General features: G+C 46.8%; 1 protein-coding gene across 4 annotated transcripts in view; it reads right to left on the bottom strand.

Moving 5' to 3' along the window:
* LOC118783965 (transcription factor AP-4-like) overlaps positions 1 to 23344 on the bottom strand; it is a 25067-nt gene extending 1723 nt beyond the window's left edge. Inside the window, exons 1-6 of one of the 4 annotated variants that reach the window (XM_036537940.1) lie at positions 22413 to 23344; positions 6781 to 6946; positions 5325 to 5423; positions 4247 to 4420; positions 1261 to 1416; positions 46 to 213 (exon numbers count right to left, since the gene is read on the bottom strand). In XM_036537940.1, coding sequence (XP_036393833.1) covers positions 46 to 213; positions 1261 to 1416; positions 4247 to 4420; positions 5325 to 5423; positions 6781 to 6946; positions 22413 to 22465 — 816 coding nt within the window. In that variant the 5' untranslated portion in view covers positions 22466 to 23344. Of the gene's footprint in view, positions 1 to 45; positions 214 to 1260; positions 1417 to 4246; positions 4421 to 5324; positions 5424 to 6705; positions 6947 to 15032; positions 15339 to 22412 lie in introns of those variants that run through there. The other 3 variants (XM_036537914.1, XM_036537922.1, XM_036537931.1) reach the window with 3 other exon arrangements.

Raw genomic sequence — 23344 nt, 5'->3', positions numbered from 1 at the left:
CAGCCGTATGATAGGCGAGGTGTGCTCTAGGGTCCTGCAACTCACCTGCACGATGGTGTCCAGGTTCTGCCGTGACGTGGACACTGTGTTGATGACGGAGGCTGGGCTCATGGTAACCACGGTGACGTGATGGGACGGGGGAGGCAACGTGGGGGCGGGGACGATAACCGTGGGGTGGTGAGTGGGGGCCGGGGGCGTGGCAGGGGCCAGGACCTGAGAGGGGGAGCAGAACAAGGGAGAGTCAATGACTGAGTCACACCGAAGAGAGAGAGCAGGATGATATTCAGTGAGAGACTGACACTGTTCAGAGAGAGATACACATCATTCAGAGGGAGTGAAACAGTTAGGTTATTATTGAATGTCACAAAAATAACCAGACCCAAGACACAGTTTCCATTGAGAAACTGCATCAGTGGATCCACTCTGATGTTGTCTGTTACCCTCTAGTGGACAATAAGAGTACTGCATGGCTGGCAAAAAGAAAGCATGAATATCTGGCTTACATTACATTTACATTTACATTTATTTGTTTGGCAGACACTTTTATCCAAAGCGACTTACAAGTGAGGTACAATACAACACAAGCGAAAAACCATACAGAGTCAACAATATTAGAAGCACTGCATGACCAAGTTTCAAAGGTTGGCCAGGCAAGGTACAAACTAGCACATAAAGCTAGTGTGTTAAACCATTACATTACTTTTTTATAATTTTACTTTATAGTTTAGTGGGAGAATGTTTGAGTCATGAGAAGTTCCTTTAGGAGGGTAGTGTTTAGGAACGGAAGAGCTGTCTTCAGATGTTTCTGGAAGACAGTCAGGGACTCAGCAGACGACAGACTGTGTGTGTGTGAGTGTGTGTGTGTGTGTTTGTGTGTTTGTGGGTGAGCATCTATGTGTGTGGTTATGTGCAGCTGTATGGGTGTATGAGTATATGTTCTGGCATTCCCCTCACCTGCGGACTGTGTGTGTGTGTGTGTGTACACGAGTGTGTGTTCTGGTGTTCCCCTCACCTGTGGACTGTGTGCGCGTGTGTGTGTGTGTGTGTGTGTGTGTGTGTGTGTGTGTGTGTGTGTGTGTGTGTGTGTGCGTGTTCTGGCATTACCCTCACCTGTGGACTGTGTGTGTGTGTGTGTGTGTGTGTGTGTGTGCGTGTGTGTATATGAGTGTGTGTTCTGGCGTTCCCCTCACCTGTGGACTGTGTGTGTGTGTGTGCGTGCGTGCGTGCGTATATGAGTGTGTGTTCTGGCGTTCCCCTCACCTGCGGACTGTGCGGGGTCTGCTCCCTCTCCTGCTGCTCGTGCAGCTGCTGCAGCCGGAGCAGCGTCTGCGTCTGCGTCTGCGCGTGCTGCTCCTGCACTTGCTGGGCGATCACCTTCAGCTTCTCCGGGTACAGGTGAGCGTCCAGAGTGCGCACCTGCAGACACAGGTGAGGAATGCCCGTCAGCCCACCACAATCCTTCAGCACCAGCCTGACCTAATCAGCGCTGCCTACATACCAGTGATAAAGAAACTCTGTCACAGGGGCGGCTCTAAAGTAGAATCCGGCGCAGCACATGCGTATAACAGTCACCCCTGTTCCTGTACCCATCTCACCCCCACCACTACTATCATTTCTAGGTTCATTGACTCTGTACAAAGTTACTCTGGATGTACATAGCATCCAGAGTAAGTCTGTGTAAGTCACTCTTATTCAGAGTGACTTACACAGTTTTGGGTTAAGTATCTTTCACAAAGGCACCGTAGCAGTGCCCCATTGAGGAATCAAACCAGCAACCTTTTGGTTACATGCCCTGCACCTTACCACTGTGCTACGCTGCCACCAGTTTTTCCAGTGTAATGTATAGGCTCTTAAATCGCTGCGATCTACCTGGCCACATTCAGGTGTACATGATTATACATTTATATAGCCGGATATTTACTGAGGCAATTGTGGGTTAAGTATCTTGCCCAAGGGTACAAGAGCAGTGGTCCCCCATGGGGAATCGAACCAGCAACCTTTCGGTTATGAGTCCTGCTCCTTAACCACTATGCTACGCTGCCACCATGCTAAAATTTCTGCTGGTGTACTCGCCCCCCCGGAATCCTTTCCTGCAGAGTCCGAGATCAACTGTTCCTCGATCTGGGCTTATAAGGCTTGCTGGTGACACAGCATCACAGAGGAGTGCTGGGAAATTTGCTTATTCCTTGTCTGCATGGCGTTTATCTAAAGCTGCCTGTGTGGGAGACGAGCTGAACACTAAGGAAAGACAGGGGGAGAAGACGAAGAAGACAGAATGACTATGCTTCTACTCTCACTTCTGTGGCACCAATCGCATTCCTGTTATACCAGCAGCTCCAGCGGTACCCGTGTGCCATTTGAGTTAAGTTCCTGCAATAATAGATCCCACAACGGAACTGTAAAACTGTCTGCACAAAACTCATTGCACAAAGGTACATAAGCAACGGCATTGCACAGTTTCTTAATGGTATTGTACTGTATTTATTGTATTGCAGGGGTGTCCAAACCTCTCCTGGAGAGCCACTTGTCCTGCATGTTGTAGATCTCTCCCTGCTCCAACACAGCTGATTCAAATGATCAACTTGTTATGAACTCCTGAAGCTGCTGAATAACAAACTGATCATTTGAATCAGCTGTGTTGGAGCAGGGAGAGATCTAAAACATGCAGGACGAGTGGCCCTCCAGGAGAGGTTTGGACACCCCTGTTGTATTGTTTTGTATTGTATAGTTCTGTTGCATTTATATTTTAATGCTGACACCTTCACCAAGAGAAATTCCTCGTACACTTGCTCTTGGCGAATAAAGTTCCGATTCTGATTCTAACATTATCTGAAACATGGCGATTTCAGGATAAAGGGTTTTCAAGGGTTTCTCGTGAGCTGATTTGTGAGCTGTAAGTTTAGCTTTAAGGGCCATTTCCCGACGGTGTGATAATACACACCGTCTCGGCTCAGAATTACGCATAACTGTGTGCAGCGTGGCTCTCTGTCTCTGTCTGAGAATAGATCTCTTCACCGGCACATCCACTGAATGCAGCTATTAAAGAAGCTCAATGCCGAAGCAGTCACGACTCAATAAAAGCAGCAGTCACTCAGTGAATGCATCAGGGCAGGCTCTCCCTCATGCTTGCAGCTAATTTAAGACATTTCTTTTCACTGGCTGTTTCCGAGAGCGTGTGTGTGTGTGTGTGACACACACGCCTACTTCTGTACATTGAGTACGGTGTCGGAAAGTGAGCCTGGGCCAAGCTTTACCTTGGAGGTAATATAAACACTGTAAAAATGACAGCCATGTTGAAATGTAGCTTAAATCAGGTCTGATAAAATCTCTCTCTTGCTCACACTCTCCTTTTTCATTCATATGATCATCCCCATCTCCCCTACCTTTTCTTCCCCTTCTACCTCCCTTACCTGTTCCTTTCCCTCTCTCCCTTTCTCACCTATTCTCTCCTTATGCCCCCATGCTCTCCCTCTCCCCCCCTCTCTCTCACCTGTTCCTCTCTCTATCTATCTCTCTCACTCTCCCTCTCTCCCACACCTGTTCTTCCCTCTCTCTCTCCCTCCCCCACTTGTTCCTCTCTCTCACCTATTCCTCCTTCTCTATCTCTCTCTCACTCTCTCTCTCCCTCCCTCCCTCCCACACCTGTTCTTCCCCCCTTTCTCCCCCTCTCTCTCTGTCTCTCTCTCATCCTCACCTGTTCCTCCCTCTCCCTCTCCCTCCCACCCTCCCTCTCTCACCTGTTCCTCCCTCTCCTTCTCCCTCCCACCCTCCCTCTCTCACCTGTTCCTCCCTCTCCCTCTCCCTCTCCCCCCCTCTCTCTCACCTGTTCCTCTCTATCTCCCTCTCTCCCTCTCTCCCACACCTGTTCTTCCCTCTCTCTCTCTCCCTCCCTCCCCCACTTGTTCCTCTCCCTCACCTATTCCTCCTTCTCTATCTCTCTCACTCTCTCTCCCACCCTCCCTCTCTCACCTGTTCCTCCCTCTCCCTCCCACCCTCCTTCTCTCACCTGTTCCTCCCTCTCCCTCCCACCCACCCTCTCTCACCTGTTCCTCCCTCTCCCTCCCACCCTCCCTCTCACCTGTTCCTCCCTCTCCCTCCCACCCACCCTCTCTCACCTGTTCCTCCCTCTCCCTCTCCCTCCCACCCTCCCTCTCTCACCTGTTCCTCCCTCTCCCTCTCCCTCCCACCCTCCCTCTCTCACCTGTTCCTCCCTCTCCCTCTCCCTCCCTCACCCTCCCTCTCTCACCTGTTCTTCCAGCATCATGCGGACCGAGCGCTCCTTGTCCAGCTGCTGCCGGAGCTCGATCATCTCCCGCCGGAGGTCCTCCGCCTTCTCCTCCTCCAGGATGTCGGGGGAACCAATCCCCTCGTCTTTCTCCTCCGCCCGCCTCCGCTTGGGGGAGGAGCCGCTGAACTCCTGCTGAAAGACAGCACATGTTCACTCCTTTCTGAGCTAATGGATGTACTGCAGGATAAAAAAAACTTCAATCCAGAATTAATTTAAAATCGGTGTCAAACAAAAACATTCATTTACATAGCAACTGCATATCAGGGCTTATCATCATCCTATTTAAACAACAAAAAACTAAGACAAGCTCTTCTTCGGAGTATCTAAACACACATCACGCTACTGTGGGAGAAGGACTGTGGTCAGGTCTCTCTTGAAAAAGAGATGCTCTAAACTCAACAGGAAAAACCTGGATAAATTAAACAGAGACAAATTACAACAAAAGCTGACTTATCAATTGTGAAGTCACACTGAAACCCAAGTGTTTGTCCCCAAATATTAATGTCCTTCAAATGTCAAAACAGTAACACCAGGGTGGGTAGAAACCTGGCATGGTTTGGGATGTGCTCACCTGAACAGTAACTTTACCACCCTCACCCTCATGCATGAATGCTGACCTCAGGTGTGAGTCTGGCAGCAGGTACATGTTCAGTAGGAAGGTGGGACCTGAGGGAATGCACCCCCCCCCCCCCTGTGCTCAAGGGCGTGACTCTAACCAGGGACAGGCTTAATCCATCTTCCACAGGGGACATAAATCCAGAGTTCTGACCAGTGGTGGGCTTGTTAAAGGGAAGGACTGTTAACCTCTATGTCCTGGCAGACTTCCCAATCAGCCTCTGTCTAAATCTGGCTGTCTAGCCACCCTCCACCCCTATGAATGTGTTTAAGCGGCTAAATAAATCCCTCCTTCCTCCAGACCTTGGCTGACCCCCGCCACCCCCGCCACCCCCATCACCCCCCGTTGGAAAACCAGACGTTACGCTTCCAGTGCAGGAGATGGCCGTCAGCGGCTGACCCCAGAACAGCCTGGCCTCACCTGGATGAAGCGCTTGAGCTGTGTGTTCTGCTGCAGCAGCCGGGTCTTCTCCTGCTCCAGGGAGAAGATGTACTCCGCCGTCTGCTGCAAGATGGCCGCCTGCACGAGGGGACAGAGCTGTCTTAGTCACCCAACCCATCGTCACATTACATTGCATTACGCTACATTATCGTCATTTAGCAGATGCTCTTTTCCAGGGCGACTTACACAGATTACAATACCACCCACTTATTCAGCTGGATCTTTACTGAGGCAGTTGTGGGCACTTTGTCCTTTGCCCAAGGATACCATAGCTGTGCCCCAGGAGGGAATCGAACCAGCAACCTCTTGCTCCTTGCCACTACACCGTACTGCAATCAGCTAATGGTAACCCCTCCTCAGGGTCTCAGAGATAGAAATACACTACTGTGTTGTACACCGGGGGTCTAGAGTTTTGGGACACAGTGTTTGCAGAGTGGGGGAGCAGAGTGGGGGAGCAGTACTCTTCATCAGGCTTTCTGGGTGCAGCTTTTCTGTGTGCTGTTGCTGAACTTGCTGAGCTTTTGTCGCTGTGAGGGGTGAGTGTTTTGGGGTGCAGTGCCTTACCTTGCTGAGCTTCTGTCGCTGTGAGGGGTGAGTGTTTTGGGGTGCAGTGCCTTACCTTGCTGAGCTTCTGTCGCTGTGAGGGGTGAGTGTTTTGGGGTGCAGTGCCTTACCTTGCTGAGCTTCTGTCGCTGTGAGGGGTGAGTGTTTTGGGGTGCAGTGCCTTACCTTGCTGAGCTTCTGTCGCTGTGAGGGGTGAGTGTTTTGGGGTGCAGTGCCTTACCTTGCTGAGCTTCTGTCGCTGTGAGGGGTGAGTGTTTTGGGGTGCAGTGCCTTACCTTGCTGAGCTTCTGTCGCTGTGAGGGGTGAGTGTTTTGGGGTGCAGTGTCTTACCTTGCTGAGCTTCACTCCATTGCTGTGCTGTAGTGTTGCAGGGTGCTGTATTTTGGGGTGCGGTATTTTGGGGTTTTGTAGCTCACCTTGCTGAGCTTTTTTCCGTCACTGTGGAGGATGAGCGTTTTGGGGTGTGGTATTTTGGGGGTGCAGTGCCTCACCTTGCTGAGCTTTTCTCCGTCACTGCGCGGGATGAGTGTTTTGGGATGCAGTATTTTGGGGGGGGGTGCAGTGCCTCACCATGCTGAGCTTCTCTCTGTTGCTGCGCGGGATGAGCGTTTTGGGGTCGAGTGTTTGGGGGGGTGCAGTGGCCCACCTTGCTGAGCTTCTCTCTGTCACTGTGCGGGATGAGCGTTTTGGGGTGCGGTATTTTGGGGGTGCAGTAGCTCACCTTGCTGAGCTTTTCTCCGTCGCTGCGCGGGATGAGCGTTTTGGGATGCGGTATTTTGGGGGTGCAGTGCCTCACCTTGCTGAGCTTTTCTCCGTCGCTGTGCGGGATGAGCGTTTTGGGGTGTGGTATTTTGGGGGTGCAGTGCCTCACCTTGCTGAGCTTCTCTCCGTCGCTGTGCGGGATGAGCGTTTTGAGGGACTGGAAGCCGGCGTTGATGCTCTGCATGCGGCGGCGCTCGTTGCTATTGGCGATCTCGCGGCGGATGCGGCGCTCCTGGTCCCGCGCCGTCTCCGGGGTCAGGGGGATGTTCGCCAGGCTGCGGGGAGGAGGCAGGGGAGGGAACCAATCAGGTCACAGAGAGTTAGAGATCCGTCCCAGGACGCAGCATCAGGCACGTCACACTTACGACATTACATTCAACAAATGTAATGTAATGCAAAACATTCATTCATTGTAATGTAATTTAACGACAGAACACAGCTATTGAAATCAGCAACGGGCTTTTCGATCGAGGGAGTATCTGAATAATCAAAGGACCTCCAATCACAGAATGAAACTTCTCTCTGTGTAAATGATACCTCCTGGCAAAGAGACTTGAATCCTGTCACTCTTGCAGCATAGAAAATTAATGACGGCTGAGGCTCGAACTCTCCCGTGTCAGACATCCACACATCAAAATGCTGATGCAGCCAATTCTCCTTCTGTGTGCTTGTTTCTTTATATTACCACAACAAATTTACAAGAACTGCATTCTGCATCTGGCAATAATATGTGATGTCATACATATTTCTATGGTTTATGTGAACACATTGCCATAATCATTGAGGATTACACACTAATAAGTTCCTTGGCATACATCTTTGATTTTTGCCACGCATACACAAAAGGCGATTTAAATCAGGTGCTTTGCTCTACTACAACAACGGATGCTCCCCAACCTGAGATTCAAACTGGCAACCTTGCGTTTGCAAATGCAGTTGCACCAAAATACTGCCACATCATATTTCTGGGTGCAATGACTGTTCTATACGATGCTGTCTCCAAGTCTAAGAGCCACTCAAAAACCACATCTCTCTACATCTAACTAATCACCAAAGCCACATGGACAAACTTAAAGAAAAACTGACTGCATCTGGTTGAGGACCCCTGGAGGAGTGTTAATTAACACCTGCTGAGGCCTTGTATTGTACATCATCACTAGACATTACATTATTGTCATTTAGCAGACGCTCTTATCCTGGTTACAATATTATCCATTTATACAGCTGGGTACATACTGAGGCTAACGGTGGCTTAAGTACCTTGCCCAATGGTGCAACAGCAATACCCCAGCAGGGAATCAAACCAACAACCTTTTGGTTTCTAGCCCTGCTACTTACCACACTGCACTGCCGGTGTAGTACATTGGGCTCATACACTCCTTCCGGCCTGTGTTCTTCCTTGTTTAGGAAGTTCCGTTGCCACGCTAACTATTGCTTTGGTTTTGGACCACGCCGCCTGCCTGTATTCGTAAGGAGCCGGCAAATTAGAACAGCGACAGTTTCAAGAATGAGGGCGAGACGGAGCCTTTTTAATGCAAGACAAAGAGAGCCGAATGCCTTAGTCGGAACTGTCACTGAGCAGATGCTCTTACCCAGAGCCCCACACATAGGTTACAATTTTATCTGTTCATACAGCTGGATATTTACGGAGGCAATTCTGGGTTGAGTACCTTGCCCAAGGGTACAGCAGCAGCGCCCCAGCAGGGGGGCTGACCCACCACCCTTTCATTTACACCCCAACTCCTTTCCTGTGCCACACCTTTTCAACACAGAGAACATCTGTGCTGTGGCCCCGTTACCCTCTGCTGTTAAAGCACACAGGATCAAAGCCTTGCAGTGAGTCCGTCACACCAAGGCACTCCCTAAGTACAGCTCAACCTTCCAGAAAGGTCCGTTACCATGGTGAGCTTGATGCTCCCTGGACTCACAATGGGAATACAGAGGCCCACGACTCTGTATTCTAACGACCTAATTATCACAGGTGTGGTGATACATACACCTATCAGGTAGACTAAACGGGGAAAACTGTGATTTGCAATTAACAATAATGTATGTCGTGTTAATGGCAAATTTACGTTATTAAGAATACTGACGTCCAACTATGACTAAACTTTCATGAGACATGGAGAACTTTCCAAAGTGTGGCATTGAAAATGGCATGAAAAATACTGCCGTTTCGATAATATCTCAACAAGGCTCACCTTGTTGACCTTCAGGTGCCAGGTTTGTTTTACCATCGAAAGTGAGCCTAAATGACATTAATGGAGAGCGCCACTGTGATGAAATGTTTAAAAAAATATCACAAGCCAGCTGAGCTCACATCACTAAGACCCAGGTCCTGAGATGCACTATGGCACAGCTGCTCTTTTAATTATTATCAATATTCCAGAGTGAAATATTAGTGCGTTGCCATGGAGATTAATGGGTTTCTGGTCTTCTTTCCAACTGTGTCTTAATTACCTCATTAGTGCAAATGACTGGAATTATTAGTTATAATCTATTTTATGATTATTTACCCAGAGCTGCTCGTGAGGCCATCAAAGCAAGATACAACTAACATCTATGAATTAATAATATCTACAGCTGCAAGAGCAAGTGCATAGACATAGAGAAGGCAGTGGGGATTTGGACTGGAATCACTTGCTGTGCCAGCTGTCAGTCATCTGTTGGTTGAGAAACATCACGGATCGTGATTGGTCCGTGCTGGGAGCAGAAACCTACGTGTCACAATGTCTGCTTTGTCTGTGAACCAATAAGGACAGGGATGTCATCAAGGAATGACCCAATACACACCTCCAACTTTGTGCAGTTTATTCCTTTGGGAGCCCATACATTATTTATGAACTGGAGTCACTGTACAATGGAAAAAGTAATAAACAGGGGCTACCATTATTTATTTCTAATGATTTACAATGCTTATGGACATAGATTGGCAAGTAATTTACATTTACATTTATTCATTTGACACTTTTATCCAAAGCGACTTACATAGGTTACAGTTCTTTACAATGTTATCCATTTATACAGCTGGATATCTACTGAGGCAGTTGTGGGTTAAGTACCTTGCCCAAGGGTACAGCAGCAGTGTCCTAGCGGGGATCGAACCGGCAACGAGTCCTGCTCCTTAACCACTATGCTACACTGCCGCCCATAATTAAGCAGGTACCTACAATAAAGTGCATGTGCATTCTGGAAACTCCGTTATGTGCATGTCAGCATTCCCTTGAGGAAGGATTTGGCAAAACGTCCATACAGCGTGCTGGTCTGGTCTCTGTTTTATAATCCCATGTTGACTGGGAGCTTTATAAAATTCCTTCTGTGCTCATCTTTATTTTATTTATTTATTTATTTTTTTTACACGTGCTTCCTGTAGACATTCTTTTCATGACATCGTGTGACACTGTCCTATCATTTCCTGCTCTTGTCTCCTGGCTCAGAGGCAGCAGCGTCACGTTACATTACTGTCATGTTGCAGATGCTCTTCTCCGGAGAGACTTACAAAAGTTACAACATTATTCATTTATGCAGCTGGATATTCTGGGTTAAGTACCTTACCCAAGGATACAGCAGCGGTGCAACAGAGGGGAACTGAACCAGCGACCTTTCGGTTTTCAGCCCCGCCCTTTACCACTACGCCACTCTGCCGCACACGGGAGCAGGGACCCCAAGCGATGCTTAATGTCCTGAGTTTGTCTCACGTCTGACCTCGCTATGCCCTGAGAAAAGGACAATGGAAAGCACAGCCTGGCCAATAGCCCAGTTTCTTAGGAAGTCATGTTCAGACAGTAGATAACAGGGCTCTTCTTAACATAACACAACCTCAGGAGAAGAGGCTGGACGACCACAAACCAACTCAGCCCTCACTACAGCGAAGCTTTCAAACACAAATTCAGGTCCCCTAAGCTTCAGCTCTGAATGAAAAAAAACACACCAAACAAAACGTAGTGTTTGCGGACAGAGGACCTTCAGCCTTGTAGAAGGCCATCCATAATAGTAACAATGATAATTACTAGTATTATTACTATTTGGTCTGTTTAGGCTATCCATTCTCCATCTCATCCTCAACATCCTCATCCAACTGGGGGTGGCAGTGTAGCGTAGTGGTTAAGGAGCAGGACTTGTACCCGCAAGGTTTGCCGGTTCAATCCCTGCTGGGACACTGCTGCTGTAGCCTTGGGCAAGGTACTTAACCCACAATTGCCTCAGTAAATATCCAGTAAATACAGTTGTATAAATGGATAACATTGTAAAGAACTGTAACCTACGCAAGTCTCTCTGGGCAAGAGTGTCTGCTAAATAACGTAAAGTAATGAACACTTCCTGTGGGTTTAATTTTCAAGTGGCTCTCGACTTTTTTCAGAATACAATTATTACCATGCTCAACATCCAAACTAATATAAAACATCATGGTGCACCGCATTGGCTGGTGATAAAAATCACTTTCCTCGTCCTACTAAAGTGAAAGTAACTCTGGCTCGAAAAAAGGGAAAAAAACCCTCCTGGCTGTGATCTTTTATGAATTACAAGCGGAAAATTCCTGTGAAAATAGCATGGAAGTATTACAGGTACTACAATTTGCCCGTAAAACAGACTCCTCTGATCTCCTTCAGCCCACACAGAATGCCCTGTGGAATGTTGACTTAGCTGGAACCTTGGCCCACTCTACCAGAGTTCTAATCCATTCCCAAATGGGTCAGAACTAAAATCGCTAAGAAATATGCAGCTATTAAGACATCTGGCTCTCTGATTGGTAACACTTCACAGTTTAATGTATAACACAGCTTTCAAAAACAAAAAAGAATAACTTTCATTCCAGCTTTTGTAAGATACAAGCAACAATCTAAACCAACCCTGGGAGTTACAGAGGTCACTGATTAGAGGTCAGTGTATTATTTTTAGACACAAAGCGGACACCTGGGGAGCAAGCTGATTGGTTATGGAATGACATGGTCTGCACTCTTCTTAACGCCCAAAAGGCAGCTACTGCAACTAGCGAAATGCATATCTTTGCAATATCATGCACCTTTGCCGATCGGTGAGTCCACCTCGTCCTCCTACATGACACTGTTTTGCTAATTTGCGTTAATTGCGTCAAACGACCTCTTCTGATCTGAATTGTGCGTCAGGCCCCACCACCAGTGGTAGGCGTTACTAAATAAATAAATGTAAAATGTTACCTGTACTAGGAGAGCGCTTACATTTGGGCAGACAGAGAATGGGAGAGCCAGACAGGCCAAGGCAATGAAAAAGTAACCTCTGAGCTGACAGTGCTCTTCGTTATTTATTTTTGTAGTGAGTCACAGACTGATCTTGGACCTTAAAAGGAGGAATTGACATTGCTTCTGATGAGTGATAAAGCTTGTCTTCTATTTTTTTACCCCCTTGGTTACATTCATCTGGTGAGCCCACAATGCCAAAGCAATTTCAGTGTCAAACTTAAATAAACTACCACTGTGTTTGCAAAGGCTAGATATTCTGAGTGAAGCATGTCTGAAGTGGTAAACTCCAACATTTGTTTTAGGTGACAAACCTGACAATGCTGAAGACATGGAGACATGGGCAGCAGTGTGGTGTAACAGTCAGGGACAGGGGCGTTAACCAAAAGGTTGCTGGTTTGATTCCACACAGTTCTGCTGTACCCTTGGGCACGGTACTCCACCCACAGCTGGGGTGAAAACAATTTACACCATTTGTGTACATATGCATATAAAAATCCAACAATATAAATGGACAAAACCGTGACCTGTGCAAGTTGCTACGTAAGAGCGTCTGCTAAAGGACAATAAAGCAATGTAATGAAATGGGTGAGCGGAAATACGTTTTCAATACTGCTATGTACTTCCAAGGTAACATTAGTGCAGGGTCAGTGAACCTTCTGCCAGGATGACACTGCACCGTACAGGCCTCCCAGCCGGGAGCAAAGGAAGACAGAGACAACTACGGGCATTTACACTCAGTCACACGGCAGACACTTCTGTCCACAGCAACTGACAAAGCAAAAGGTACAGCGGCGCGTATAATGAGGAACACAAACACCTGCATGTGTGCCAGTCAGCCACACACTGGCTGGAACAGCCAGTGCCGCCCTGACTACACGAGCGGCACAAGAGAAATGGAGGGAGGGAGGGAGGGGAGCGTGCAGGAGAGAAGAGCAGGATTACCCTGCCCTCTCTGCACAAACCTGTTCAGAAGCCTAATGTCCACCCCGACACAGGAGGATTCTGGGATAAATCCTAGTCAAGCAGAAGACCCTGCAAACGCTGCTGCTGCTGCATTTATCAGTGCCGTGAGAGGCCGGTGGTTTTTAACCCGCTCCGCAACACACGGACAGCAGGGCAACTTTTCAGCCTGCTCAATGCTGCCCCGGGTTTGGACACAGCCGGTGACATCATACCGCTTACGATGCGGACACACGCGCATACCTAGCGCAGTGGTGTGGCGTAGTGGTGAGGAGCAGGGCTTGCCACTGAAGGGTTGCCAGTTTGAATCCTGGCTGGGGCACTGCCACTATACCCTTGGGCAAGGTACTTTGCCCACAATTGCCTCAGTAAATATCCAGCTGTATAAATGAAAAACTGCACACTATGTAAGTCACTCTTGACAGCAATGTAACAAAGTAGCTTACAGGTTTACAACATCCACAACCTATAGGTCATTTACAGACATGTTTTTTTTAAAACCAGAAAACACTATGATAAACCTCTAGTTCTACCTCTATAATACTCACAGGATAGGAAACTACTCACGACACTAGCCTACTCCATGACCAAACCATGCTCAATTAAAATGATGTTCACTCATTGCCTCATGATCAACGTTGATTCATTTTTTTTTCTCTCAATCAAGATTCAAGAGCATAAATAGAACGAAGTGCAATTTAATGTATTTGTGATATGAAGAATTTTTTGTAGCATATACGTACGTTTTGTAAGCTGTACGTACGTCTTAAAACCTCAAATGACGGAGGTTGTTCAAACATTTACTTTGCACACACACTCGAACGGTGACACTGTGTGCAGGAAAACGTCGGGCGAACTTGTTTCAGCTGCCTAAATACTTCAACAATCTACACCGCCTGCTTCGCAGTCCTCGTGTTACACACAAAGGACATTACCTACCATCTAGCTGCGACTACTCGATTCGCACGGACAGCCCGTGTGGAATTCGCAGTACCTTCCTCCAAATCCCATGATCCATTTCGCCTCTTTCAAAAACAGGACTACATTTCCTAGACGGGTGCGCGTGCATCTCGCTTCTTATCCCTCCGCCTCCTCCTCGAGGAGAGCAGACGGGCAGGCCTAGTCGAGAATTACACACACCCCCTTTTATTTAAAAAGACCACTTAATTCCTCTTCCCCCCCCTTCAAACCGTCTCTAAAAAGCAGATGCGCCCGGGGTAGTGCAACAACGGGCTAATTCAGGTTTAGCGAGGAGTGCGACACCAGCGGAACGTTAAAAAAAAACAAACAAAAAACACAAAACCTATCCTAGTGCTCCGCCACCCCCTTCGCCATTGAGAACAATGCGACTCCGCTTCCTCTCCTTGCCCGTGAGGCAGCATGGCAGCGCTTAGGGGATACGGGATAGCAGACGCAGATCGGCTCGCGTCGAGCGCGCACACGTATTTATCTGACCTTGGGTTTTGAGCACACGCCCGGCGGGGGGCTACGACGCTCTTACACACGTTTATTTGGTGAAGGGGAAGGAATAAAACGTTACTAGAAAAGCCCAAGACGCCAGATCCCTCAGCATTTCAGCACACGCCACAAGCATGGCCGCACTACCCACAAATGCTTCCAGCCTGCTAGCTAGCTAGTACCGCGTAACAATAACCCCCCAGAAAGCCGCACCGTCTGAACGGAACTCCGCTGCAAACGCCGCACAAGACGCGGTCAACAACCCGACGGAACCCCCTCTGTCAAAAAACAGTAGCGCCAAATGCGGAAGATCTGTGAGAAATTAAACCTAAACCCCCATCTTTATGCTGGAATCTTGCAGAGCCGCCCCACGACGGCAGCGTGGTGCTTAACAAACCACGTGGTCCGGCTGTGTTTGCTGGACGCAAAATTGTATCGAATTCGCAGAGAAATTAACATTACAAACAATAATCTAACGTAAGGCAAACCAACGTTGATCTTTCCGGAACACAATTAGCACAGTTATGCCGATCGCGGTAGCGAATACGAGTCCCCCTTTCGGGGCATCACTCCTGCACACAATAACACAAATCAAATCAAGCATGCTGCCACACCGCCGTCGCTTTGCAGGTAACCTAGCCGTCAAAAACGGAGCAGGCAGCCAGCTAGCTAATTAACAGAAATCGCCAGTGATATACGGTGTATAAAATCAGTGCATACACACCTACACAGACCCCCGATCACCTCTTTTTCCGTCTTCCTGAAATGCTGTAAGGAGGGCACCTTTTGAGCTGGTACCATGTAATACTCCATGCTTTTCTCTCCAGTTTTGGGTACTCCGATTCCTGTTATTTTCCTACTTCACCCTCCACGCACAGTCTTCTTTTCCACCTTGCAGTGTGAGCGTTATTGTTAAAACGGGATACTCGCATTAAATTCGCAGGCTATACCACATCATATGCAGTGGAACTGTTCGGAGTTGTAATCATACTCTACTTCCAGCTGACGGGGTTCCCTCAGTGAGTGTGTGTGTGTGGCGCTTTCTCCTCCCTCTCTTTCTGCATGTACGTGTGTGTGTATTTGCAGCTGATCGGATGTCTTTCAAGGCGGGAAACAGCTGGTAGGAATCACAGGGCAAACCATAAGCCTCCTTCCGCAGAGTAGGGAATTGCATGTAAACAAAGGACTATTTAAACCTGCCAACAAGGGAGTGGATTTTTTTTTTAGCGCTACACGCAAACGCGAACAGTGGCTATGTTTTTAGGCGCTGCCATACAGACAGATCTGTTCAGTAATTGCCTAGCGAGCGTCTCGAAAAATCGAGCGACGTATGTTAGTCTGCAGTGTACACGGTAAGGGTGGACGTGTGGTTGTTATGAATGGACACGCTGTGCGGTGGTTTTTTGATACTTTTTATTGCATTTTCTTTCGGTTTTTAAACCGGGGCGAGGAAATCTGAACGGGGTCCCGCAATTTTCAAAGCAAGCGGGAGCCGGGCTAGCACGAGTCTCCTATCTAAGCAACACGCCGCATCAGCTGACGATTTGGCAGCGGCAAACGGCAACTGCTCTCGCTAACTTGGGGGGCAGAGCGGAGCGGTGTCGGGAGAGGCTGACATCGTACACCATTTTGGGTGTACCGAAGTAGGAGGAGAGGGAGAGAGAGAGAGACAGGGTTGCCTAATAGCAAACTCCCGCGCTGTCGAATAGGACCGCTCCGAATTGCGCAACAAACTGACACAAAATGGGAGTGGTAGTAACAAAACCGGAAACGTGTTCGGCAGGACTTCACCCGTATAGGAATGTAGCACTGGCGGTCTCTGATTTTACGACACACGCTTCCTGGAAATCCCGTCGTAAACCAGGTCGTCGGGAATTGAATTTCATATTCCTATAAAAAAAGCGTTGTTTCTGAAAATTGACTAGAAGCGTGTTTGTTTTTCTTGGGGGAAAAGGTGGATAAACGTGTTTAAGTTAAATGTTTAGAAGACATGCGTACAGTATTTTTTACAGTAAATTTGAATACAAAGCTCTCCGGTGGCTCTTGTGACTGGCAACCACAGTGCGGTTTCTGAATGACGGAACATAGGGATCAACAAGACGTAAATCACGGTTTTAGGAGCCGAGTTTAATAACAGCGCGTGAGAAAGAGCGCTCAGAGGAAAAGAAAAATACTTCGTTTCCCTCCCAGGTTTACTAAATGAAAACAAGCAATGCCGTCTTGCCCTTTTAACAGCTTCAACAGGCTTTTCACATTATCTTATATTCGCCTACTTCAAGGCTTACAGGGATGCAACCACAAATTGGACCATCGGTACACAATTTTTCTCCCTTTCTTACTGAACAGATCGCATGTATGTGGAATATGTGTGAGTAGAAATGCACTGCAGGTGAATTAGGGGAACGTTGCTGTTCAGCTTAGGAGTGGTATATTGTAGATTTGAGAGGGGATCTGAACCAGACGCTGTCAGACTTCACTTGCGTGTGGAGACCAGGACCGGCTCTCGCATTCTTCTTTGCCACGTATCTGTATCAGAGTGGGATGTGCCTACCTGGGTAACAAACTCAGGTGAAAGATGAGGCTACATTACATTATTGTCATTTAGCTGACGCTCTCATCCAGAGTGACTTGCACAGGAAACAATTTTTACATGCTATCAATTTATACAGCTAGATATTCAGCACCTTGCCCCAGGGGTACAACAGCAGTGCCTCAGTAGGGAATTGAACCAGCAACCTTTCTTTAACATCCCTGCCCCTTACCACTGTGCTACTCTGCTGTACACAGGAGCAGGGGCCAACCGATGCTTCACATCCTGAGTTTCTCTCTCTTGTGACCTCTCTACACCCTAAAAAAAGGGCCATCGGGAATCATGGCCTGGTCATTAGCCGGATTTGCTACACTGCCATGATGAATGTTGAATAGTCATCATACATGTCAGGCAGATTGACAGATATTGCTAGTTTTGAACTTGGTAGCAGTATTGCCCGTCATGGTTCAGTCCCCCACCCACCCCTTCTCACCACAATATCTAACTACTGAAGTGGGACGACAGTGTAGCATAGTGCTAAGGAGCAGGGCTTGTAACCAAAAAGTTGCTGGTATGATTCCCAGCTGGGGCACTGCTGCTGAACCGGTGAGCAAGGTACTTAACCCAGAATTAACCTCAATAAATACTCACCTGTATAAATGGATAACATGTAAACTGTAATCTGTGTAAGAGTCTCTGGATAAGAGCGTCTCCTAAATGCCAGTAATGTAGGCTAATACAGAATTTTTGTGTTGACGAAAGATCTATAACGCATCAATGAACAAGAAAAAGAAGCAACTTTAGTTGCACAAATAAAATGACACAACACTGATGCACGCTCATTTTTACTTCCGCCACCTGCCTTAGCGTCGGGGGGCAAGAGTTCTGCTTTTAAAAAATGGAACTTGGCGGGCTTGAGTTTGACTTGCTGTTGTGTAAGACTTCGGCACAAAGGATTAGACAAACCTGATGAACTAGTTTTACTTTCTAGGAATGAAACCTCCCTCCTTTCCTTTGTCCACCGTGAGACGGATGCGCCCTTCCCCCAGTCCTATCACAAGGCATAGTTCCTTGCCAGGTGTAGGTCACCTTCTGTCATAAACAATCATCTTGCATATATTTGATCTGCAAACATCCCTTGACCTTCTCCCTGTTCTTCTCCCTGGGAAACAATAGGTTGTAAACTGGTGTATGGTGCTCCTTTGGAAAGGCACAAAAGCAAACAATAAAACAGGTTCAGTCAGTGATTCTACACATGCTGCCTTAACTGTATACAAAGTTCCATAGTTCCATGCTCCCCTGGACATTCTCATGGTTCAGTTAGAATCCAGCTTTTTAGCTCCTCTGAATGACTAAAATGATTTGAAGCTTGATCCTTTGTCACTGATTTGTTACTTGCTGTTCTGTACCTACACTCCTGTTCCGGGTCTATATGCACCTTGTCTTGTAAGTTCGTTTGGATAAACACATATACCAATTTATAGTCATAATGTAGAACTCTGGCTTGTCATAGCCATCTGGTAGGAAGAGCTGTTTGCTGGTCCAGGTTTTCTTGAAATGCTGTTTTCAGTTAAGCCCAGCTGAAGACCAACTTTTGACCAGCTTACCATTGCTTCAGAAGTGTGTTTAGTGATGCCATATGTTGTTAGGGGTGTCTTGTTTTGTGACTTTTCATGTCACTTTATTAGATGCACTGTGTAAGTTTCTCTGGATAAGAGTGTCTGCTAAATGGCAATAATGTCATGGAAAAAAGAGAAATTTAGCCTCCTAAAAGGGGGTCCTTTCCACTGAGGAGATGATGCTAACTGTACATGTGCTGTGTGTCATTTACAACACTCAGCAGTGTGTGCACAACACCCCACGTGTGTAAAGAGTACAGAGCGTAAATACAAAAACGTTTGTAAAAATCCTCTCCTTTTAACATTATAGTTCCACACCATGACTCGTTTTTTGGTAGGGGTGGGGGATTGTAGATTTGTCCTTTCAGCTCTGATGGGCGGTCAAAGAGAGCAACTGTGTAAGACGCATTTATTGATTTAATGCGAGTTCCCACTTTTACAATTGACCCAGTTATTTGCTCATCAGACTGCCTTGTATGAAGCTTCAATCTGACAAGTCATCAGCTGATGCAGTGCCATGTTTACTGAAGCACTCCAGGCTAAATCTTTCAGGCAGAGCGATGTCTTGTCCTCAGGCACAACAGTGGCGTCGTACCCAGGAGATGAAGTAGCAACGCTCAGGTAACAAGCCCGGGTCTGTAACGAAACCACAAGGATGCGTTTTTGCTGTCTTCGAGGATCACAGTATCAAACTGAATCAAAGGGTTTTTCATATCCCAACAGCTTCGGATCTGATCAAGCATGCCGTGTTGTGAACGAATTCTTAGTGTCATCGTTGTTGCTGTGTGTCATTTCAGCAAATGCAGCATGCATTACTAACCACACATCTCCCGTTCCCATGTTAACAAAAGCCTCGAGACTCGTTATGGCGGGCGTTTACAGGGTAACTGATACCTGAAAATGTCTGTTAGTCGTACACAGGCATAGAAAGCATAAAGGTCCACGAATAGCTTTTCTCCTCAGGAAAAATTTCACTGTGAGACGAAAACAACATTTCAGCCTTGATGGATTGGTGTCAGGGTCAGTGAAGCAAATACAAACAAACACACACACAGGCACACACACACACACACACACACACACACACACACACACACACACACATACATACACCTGTATATAGGTAATCCATGGCTTTACCACCAACCACCAATGGGGCCTGAGTAACATAGCTATCTTTTTTACCAAACAGATGTTCCCTCACAAGCAAACAAGCAAAAAAATTATAAATAATAATAATAAAAAATAAAGAGACAAATGTTTGGATGGCCATCTTAACATGATGCTTAAATATAGCTGTACATTAAGGGCAAAGCCGCTGGCAGCTAAAGGCAACTGAACCGAATCCCCAACTGACTTCCTTGAATACTATATATTATTACATCAGTATGCTTAGTCACCCTTCATAAGGGTGAGTGCTCAGCAGATAAATTGCCCAGATGTAAGTGTGGACTGTATTAAATATTTATTGGGGGGGGAAAACCCATAATGATTTTAACATTCTGGCCACCAGGTGGTGCTCAAAGTTACACTGAAGACACACCATTAACCACCATAAGATATTAGTATGGGAGGTGATGGAGGCTTCGCTGAAAAAATAAATACATAAAAATAATAGTAGGTGTTATGTAAAAAAAAACAATAACATTATATTGTAATTGTAATCTGGCCAATTTGGTTGTGAAGCCTACCATTTTATCATTTGATATTTATTCATCTGATTATTTATTCTGTCTTTGATATCGTTTGATGCTAACTCATTATTTGCAGCTATGAAGAAGCCTATATAAACATACATACACACATGAATGGTATGTTCATCCTTTTTTAAGCTTTAAGCTGTGGGTATCCAGGCCCACAATAAATATTGGAAATTCCAAGTGTATAATGAAGCTCAAATGTACTTGGCTTATAAAATTGCATGTAACGTCTGCCGTACAGCCTGCAAATCCCCGAAGCTAGGGTACCTACAAAGGCAGGGAGGAGTGAGAGACAGCGGGCAGGCTGTGTGTGTCACACACTTGCTGAAGCGCTATAGGTACGCGCTATCCCTTCTTCACGCCCCAGCGGTCGAGAGGTGCAGAAACATTTTAGAGGCACACACACCGCTAGTGGTGACTTTTAGTATTACAGCCGCTCCATCTCCTGCCAAACGCTCCGGGGAGTGCAGCTCCTTGGCAATCACTGAACGATTGGCAGTAAAAACAGTACCATCAACATGCCGAATCCACGAGGCATTATGCAATTTATTACTCTCAGGTTAGTTTGTTTCTTTTCCCCGTTTTTAAGAGACACATACCTGATTTGTATTTATTTCATGTGAGGTTTTTCACTGTCAGGCCTACAAAACTACTTTAATCACTACTTTCATTATCAATAATTAATCTGGGCCATAAAACAACAAACAGGACAAATGTATTAAAAATGTGAGTAAGTTCTGTATCGTATCTTCATCATAAAGTCTAAAAAACAGAAGTAGATGTGGGAAACTCTGACGTAATCCCTCCGGTGTTATAAAGTATATGTAACATTATCGCTGAACTCTTCACTAAATCATAAGCATTTTACAGGACCAGCTGTAATATTGAGTTGTTGGGTAAGCACTATCACACAGAGTGAGGTAAACTGCTTAGATTACTCTTTAACGTGTGTGTGATCTACAGTGCACACGGTTATATTTCCGTTTAAATCTGATGCAGTGGGAAATGGAGTACCATGGACCCCATAATCACTTGTAAGTCACTTTGGATAAAATCGTCTGCCGAATGAATAAATGTAATGTAAATGTAACGGGTGCTATCAATTCCCCGCTGGGGCACTGCTGCTGTACCCTTGGGCAAGGTACGCAACCCTGAAATGCCTCAGTAAATATCCAGCTGTCCAAACTAATAACATTGTAAAAAACTGAAATCGATGTAAGTCGCTCTGGATGAGAGTGTCTGCTAACTGCCAATAATGCAATGTAATGAAGCCCATAATGGGCGGGGTCATCATGAGCTGTCAATCTCTGACGTGCCCATAGCAGAACACTATGATTGGCTGAGATTTTGTAGTCCATACTGCCTCACCCTATGATGACAGGCTTGCTACAGCAGTGTCCAACCCAGAATTTGAGCCCACCATCCTAGTGACTGATGTATGGTAGTACACTTGGCTTCCATTGCCTAGTCAGGTTGCAGAAGTTAACTTGTGGTAGGGCTTGGATAGTGTTGTGATCACACCAGGCCTGGTGCTATAGGGGGTACAAGCAGACCTTAGTGCACCCCCAGTATTCTACTTATATCCCTGTGTCTACATAGTATTTATGACCTTTTTTGTACCCCTGTGGGTTGCAGTTGCACCCCTCTGTATTTTCTCCTGGCTCCAAGCCTGGATTGCAATCACTGGTCTGGGAGTCTTATTAGCCTCAACATGTATGGATACACATCTGTTCTTTTGTGCTGGAAGTCAGTCTGGATGAGAGCGCCTGCAAACTGTAATGAAATGTAATACCAAGATCTGGAGTGCATAGGCATCATTACACGCCACCACGCTATCTTAAACATGAACTGAACAGGCACTGTTCAATGGCTGCGCCGCCCTCTGCTGGTTAAACACCGTTACTGCGACAGTCTCTCGCTCAGGCAGTGGGTCGCTAAGTCAGTGAGGGACACTGGCCCTAAAGAACAAATGAACGGGTTAAGTTTCAGTACCACATCTTCAGAGGGGAGGAAAAAAAATAAAAGAAGCCCAACAATTTCCTGTTTAATGTTGTGGTCTGGGTAGAGGGAAAAAATAGACACCCTGCTAAAAACAGTTAAGACGTAGCTGTAGCTAAGAAATAAGTCATAAGCGTTGGGAGGACTGCGAAACCTAATAAAGTGGGAGTGCGTGAGTGAGTGTGTCCGTGCATGAGTCCGTGTGAGCGCGTTTGTATGTATGTGTCTTAAGTGAGGAGAACAGAGAGAAGACAGACCTCTGGCTGGGAGCCCGGGACTGCCCATGGTGTATGGGCGGAGCTGCAAGCATGCGCTGAGCTGGCAGACTCGGGGCTGGTCCTCTGAGTGCGAGGAGAGGGGAAACACGGGCTGGCTCGGGTCCGGGTCCTGCCTGCGTTCAGACGGCCGCAGGGAGACCACCACACCACTCGCACGTCCCCTCACGGCGAAGGCGAGAGAGACAGAGAGAGAGAGAGAGACAGAGAGAAAGAGATCGCGTTAAATACGAGGTTCGGGGACCTGCAGAGCATACCGAACAGGGAGAGAGAGAGACAACAGCTGGAAACGAAGCAAAGAAGAAGGGGACCCCCCCCGCCCCGCCGGCATCTCCCTCTCTATCTCTCAGCGCGCCCCCCTCCCACCCTCCGAGGACGACCACCCATAGAAAAACCACTTGACCAGCGTCGCCAATAAGCGATGCACCTTGAATCCAAGAAGCAACAACCAGCGTACTGAATTTAACAGCCGCTGATGTCTACATTTTTTTTCCTTTATCGCCGCTGTTATCGCCATCAAATTAAGAGTCTTTCTCATGGGTGTAGAAGATTAAGTTTACATTCCGAACGGGTTTCTGAAGGCGTAAAAAGGATAATCCTTTTCGCTGGAAACTGACACCAATTATTTCGCCATATTTTATGACCGAATAAATCGTGTTGCGATTTGTCGTTTTTTACATTTCTCTCCTGCATCTTCATTTTGCTTTTTTTTTGCTGTCTGAAAATATCGACGATGGTTAAGCAATCAGCTGCTGAACACTTGAATTAGCCGTGTTTTCTCCTTGCCAGACTTCAAAAATATTCAGAAGGCTTTTTTTTTTATTACACAGAGAGGAATTTTTACTGAAACGCTCGAAAGGGAAAGTTCAAGCCGAAAGGGAAGAAGAGGTGGAAGACAGCGCATTTCGACCACA

Source organism: Megalops cyprinoides, chromosome 1 (assembly GCF_013368585.1).
Source record: "Megalops cyprinoides isolate fMegCyp1 chromosome 1, fMegCyp1.pri, whole genome shotgun sequence".
Taxonomy (NCBI): Eukaryota; Metazoa; Chordata; class Actinopteri; order Elopiformes; family Megalopidae; genus Megalops; species Megalops cyprinoides.
This window is presented reverse-complemented; position numbering and strand designations above follow the sequence as displayed.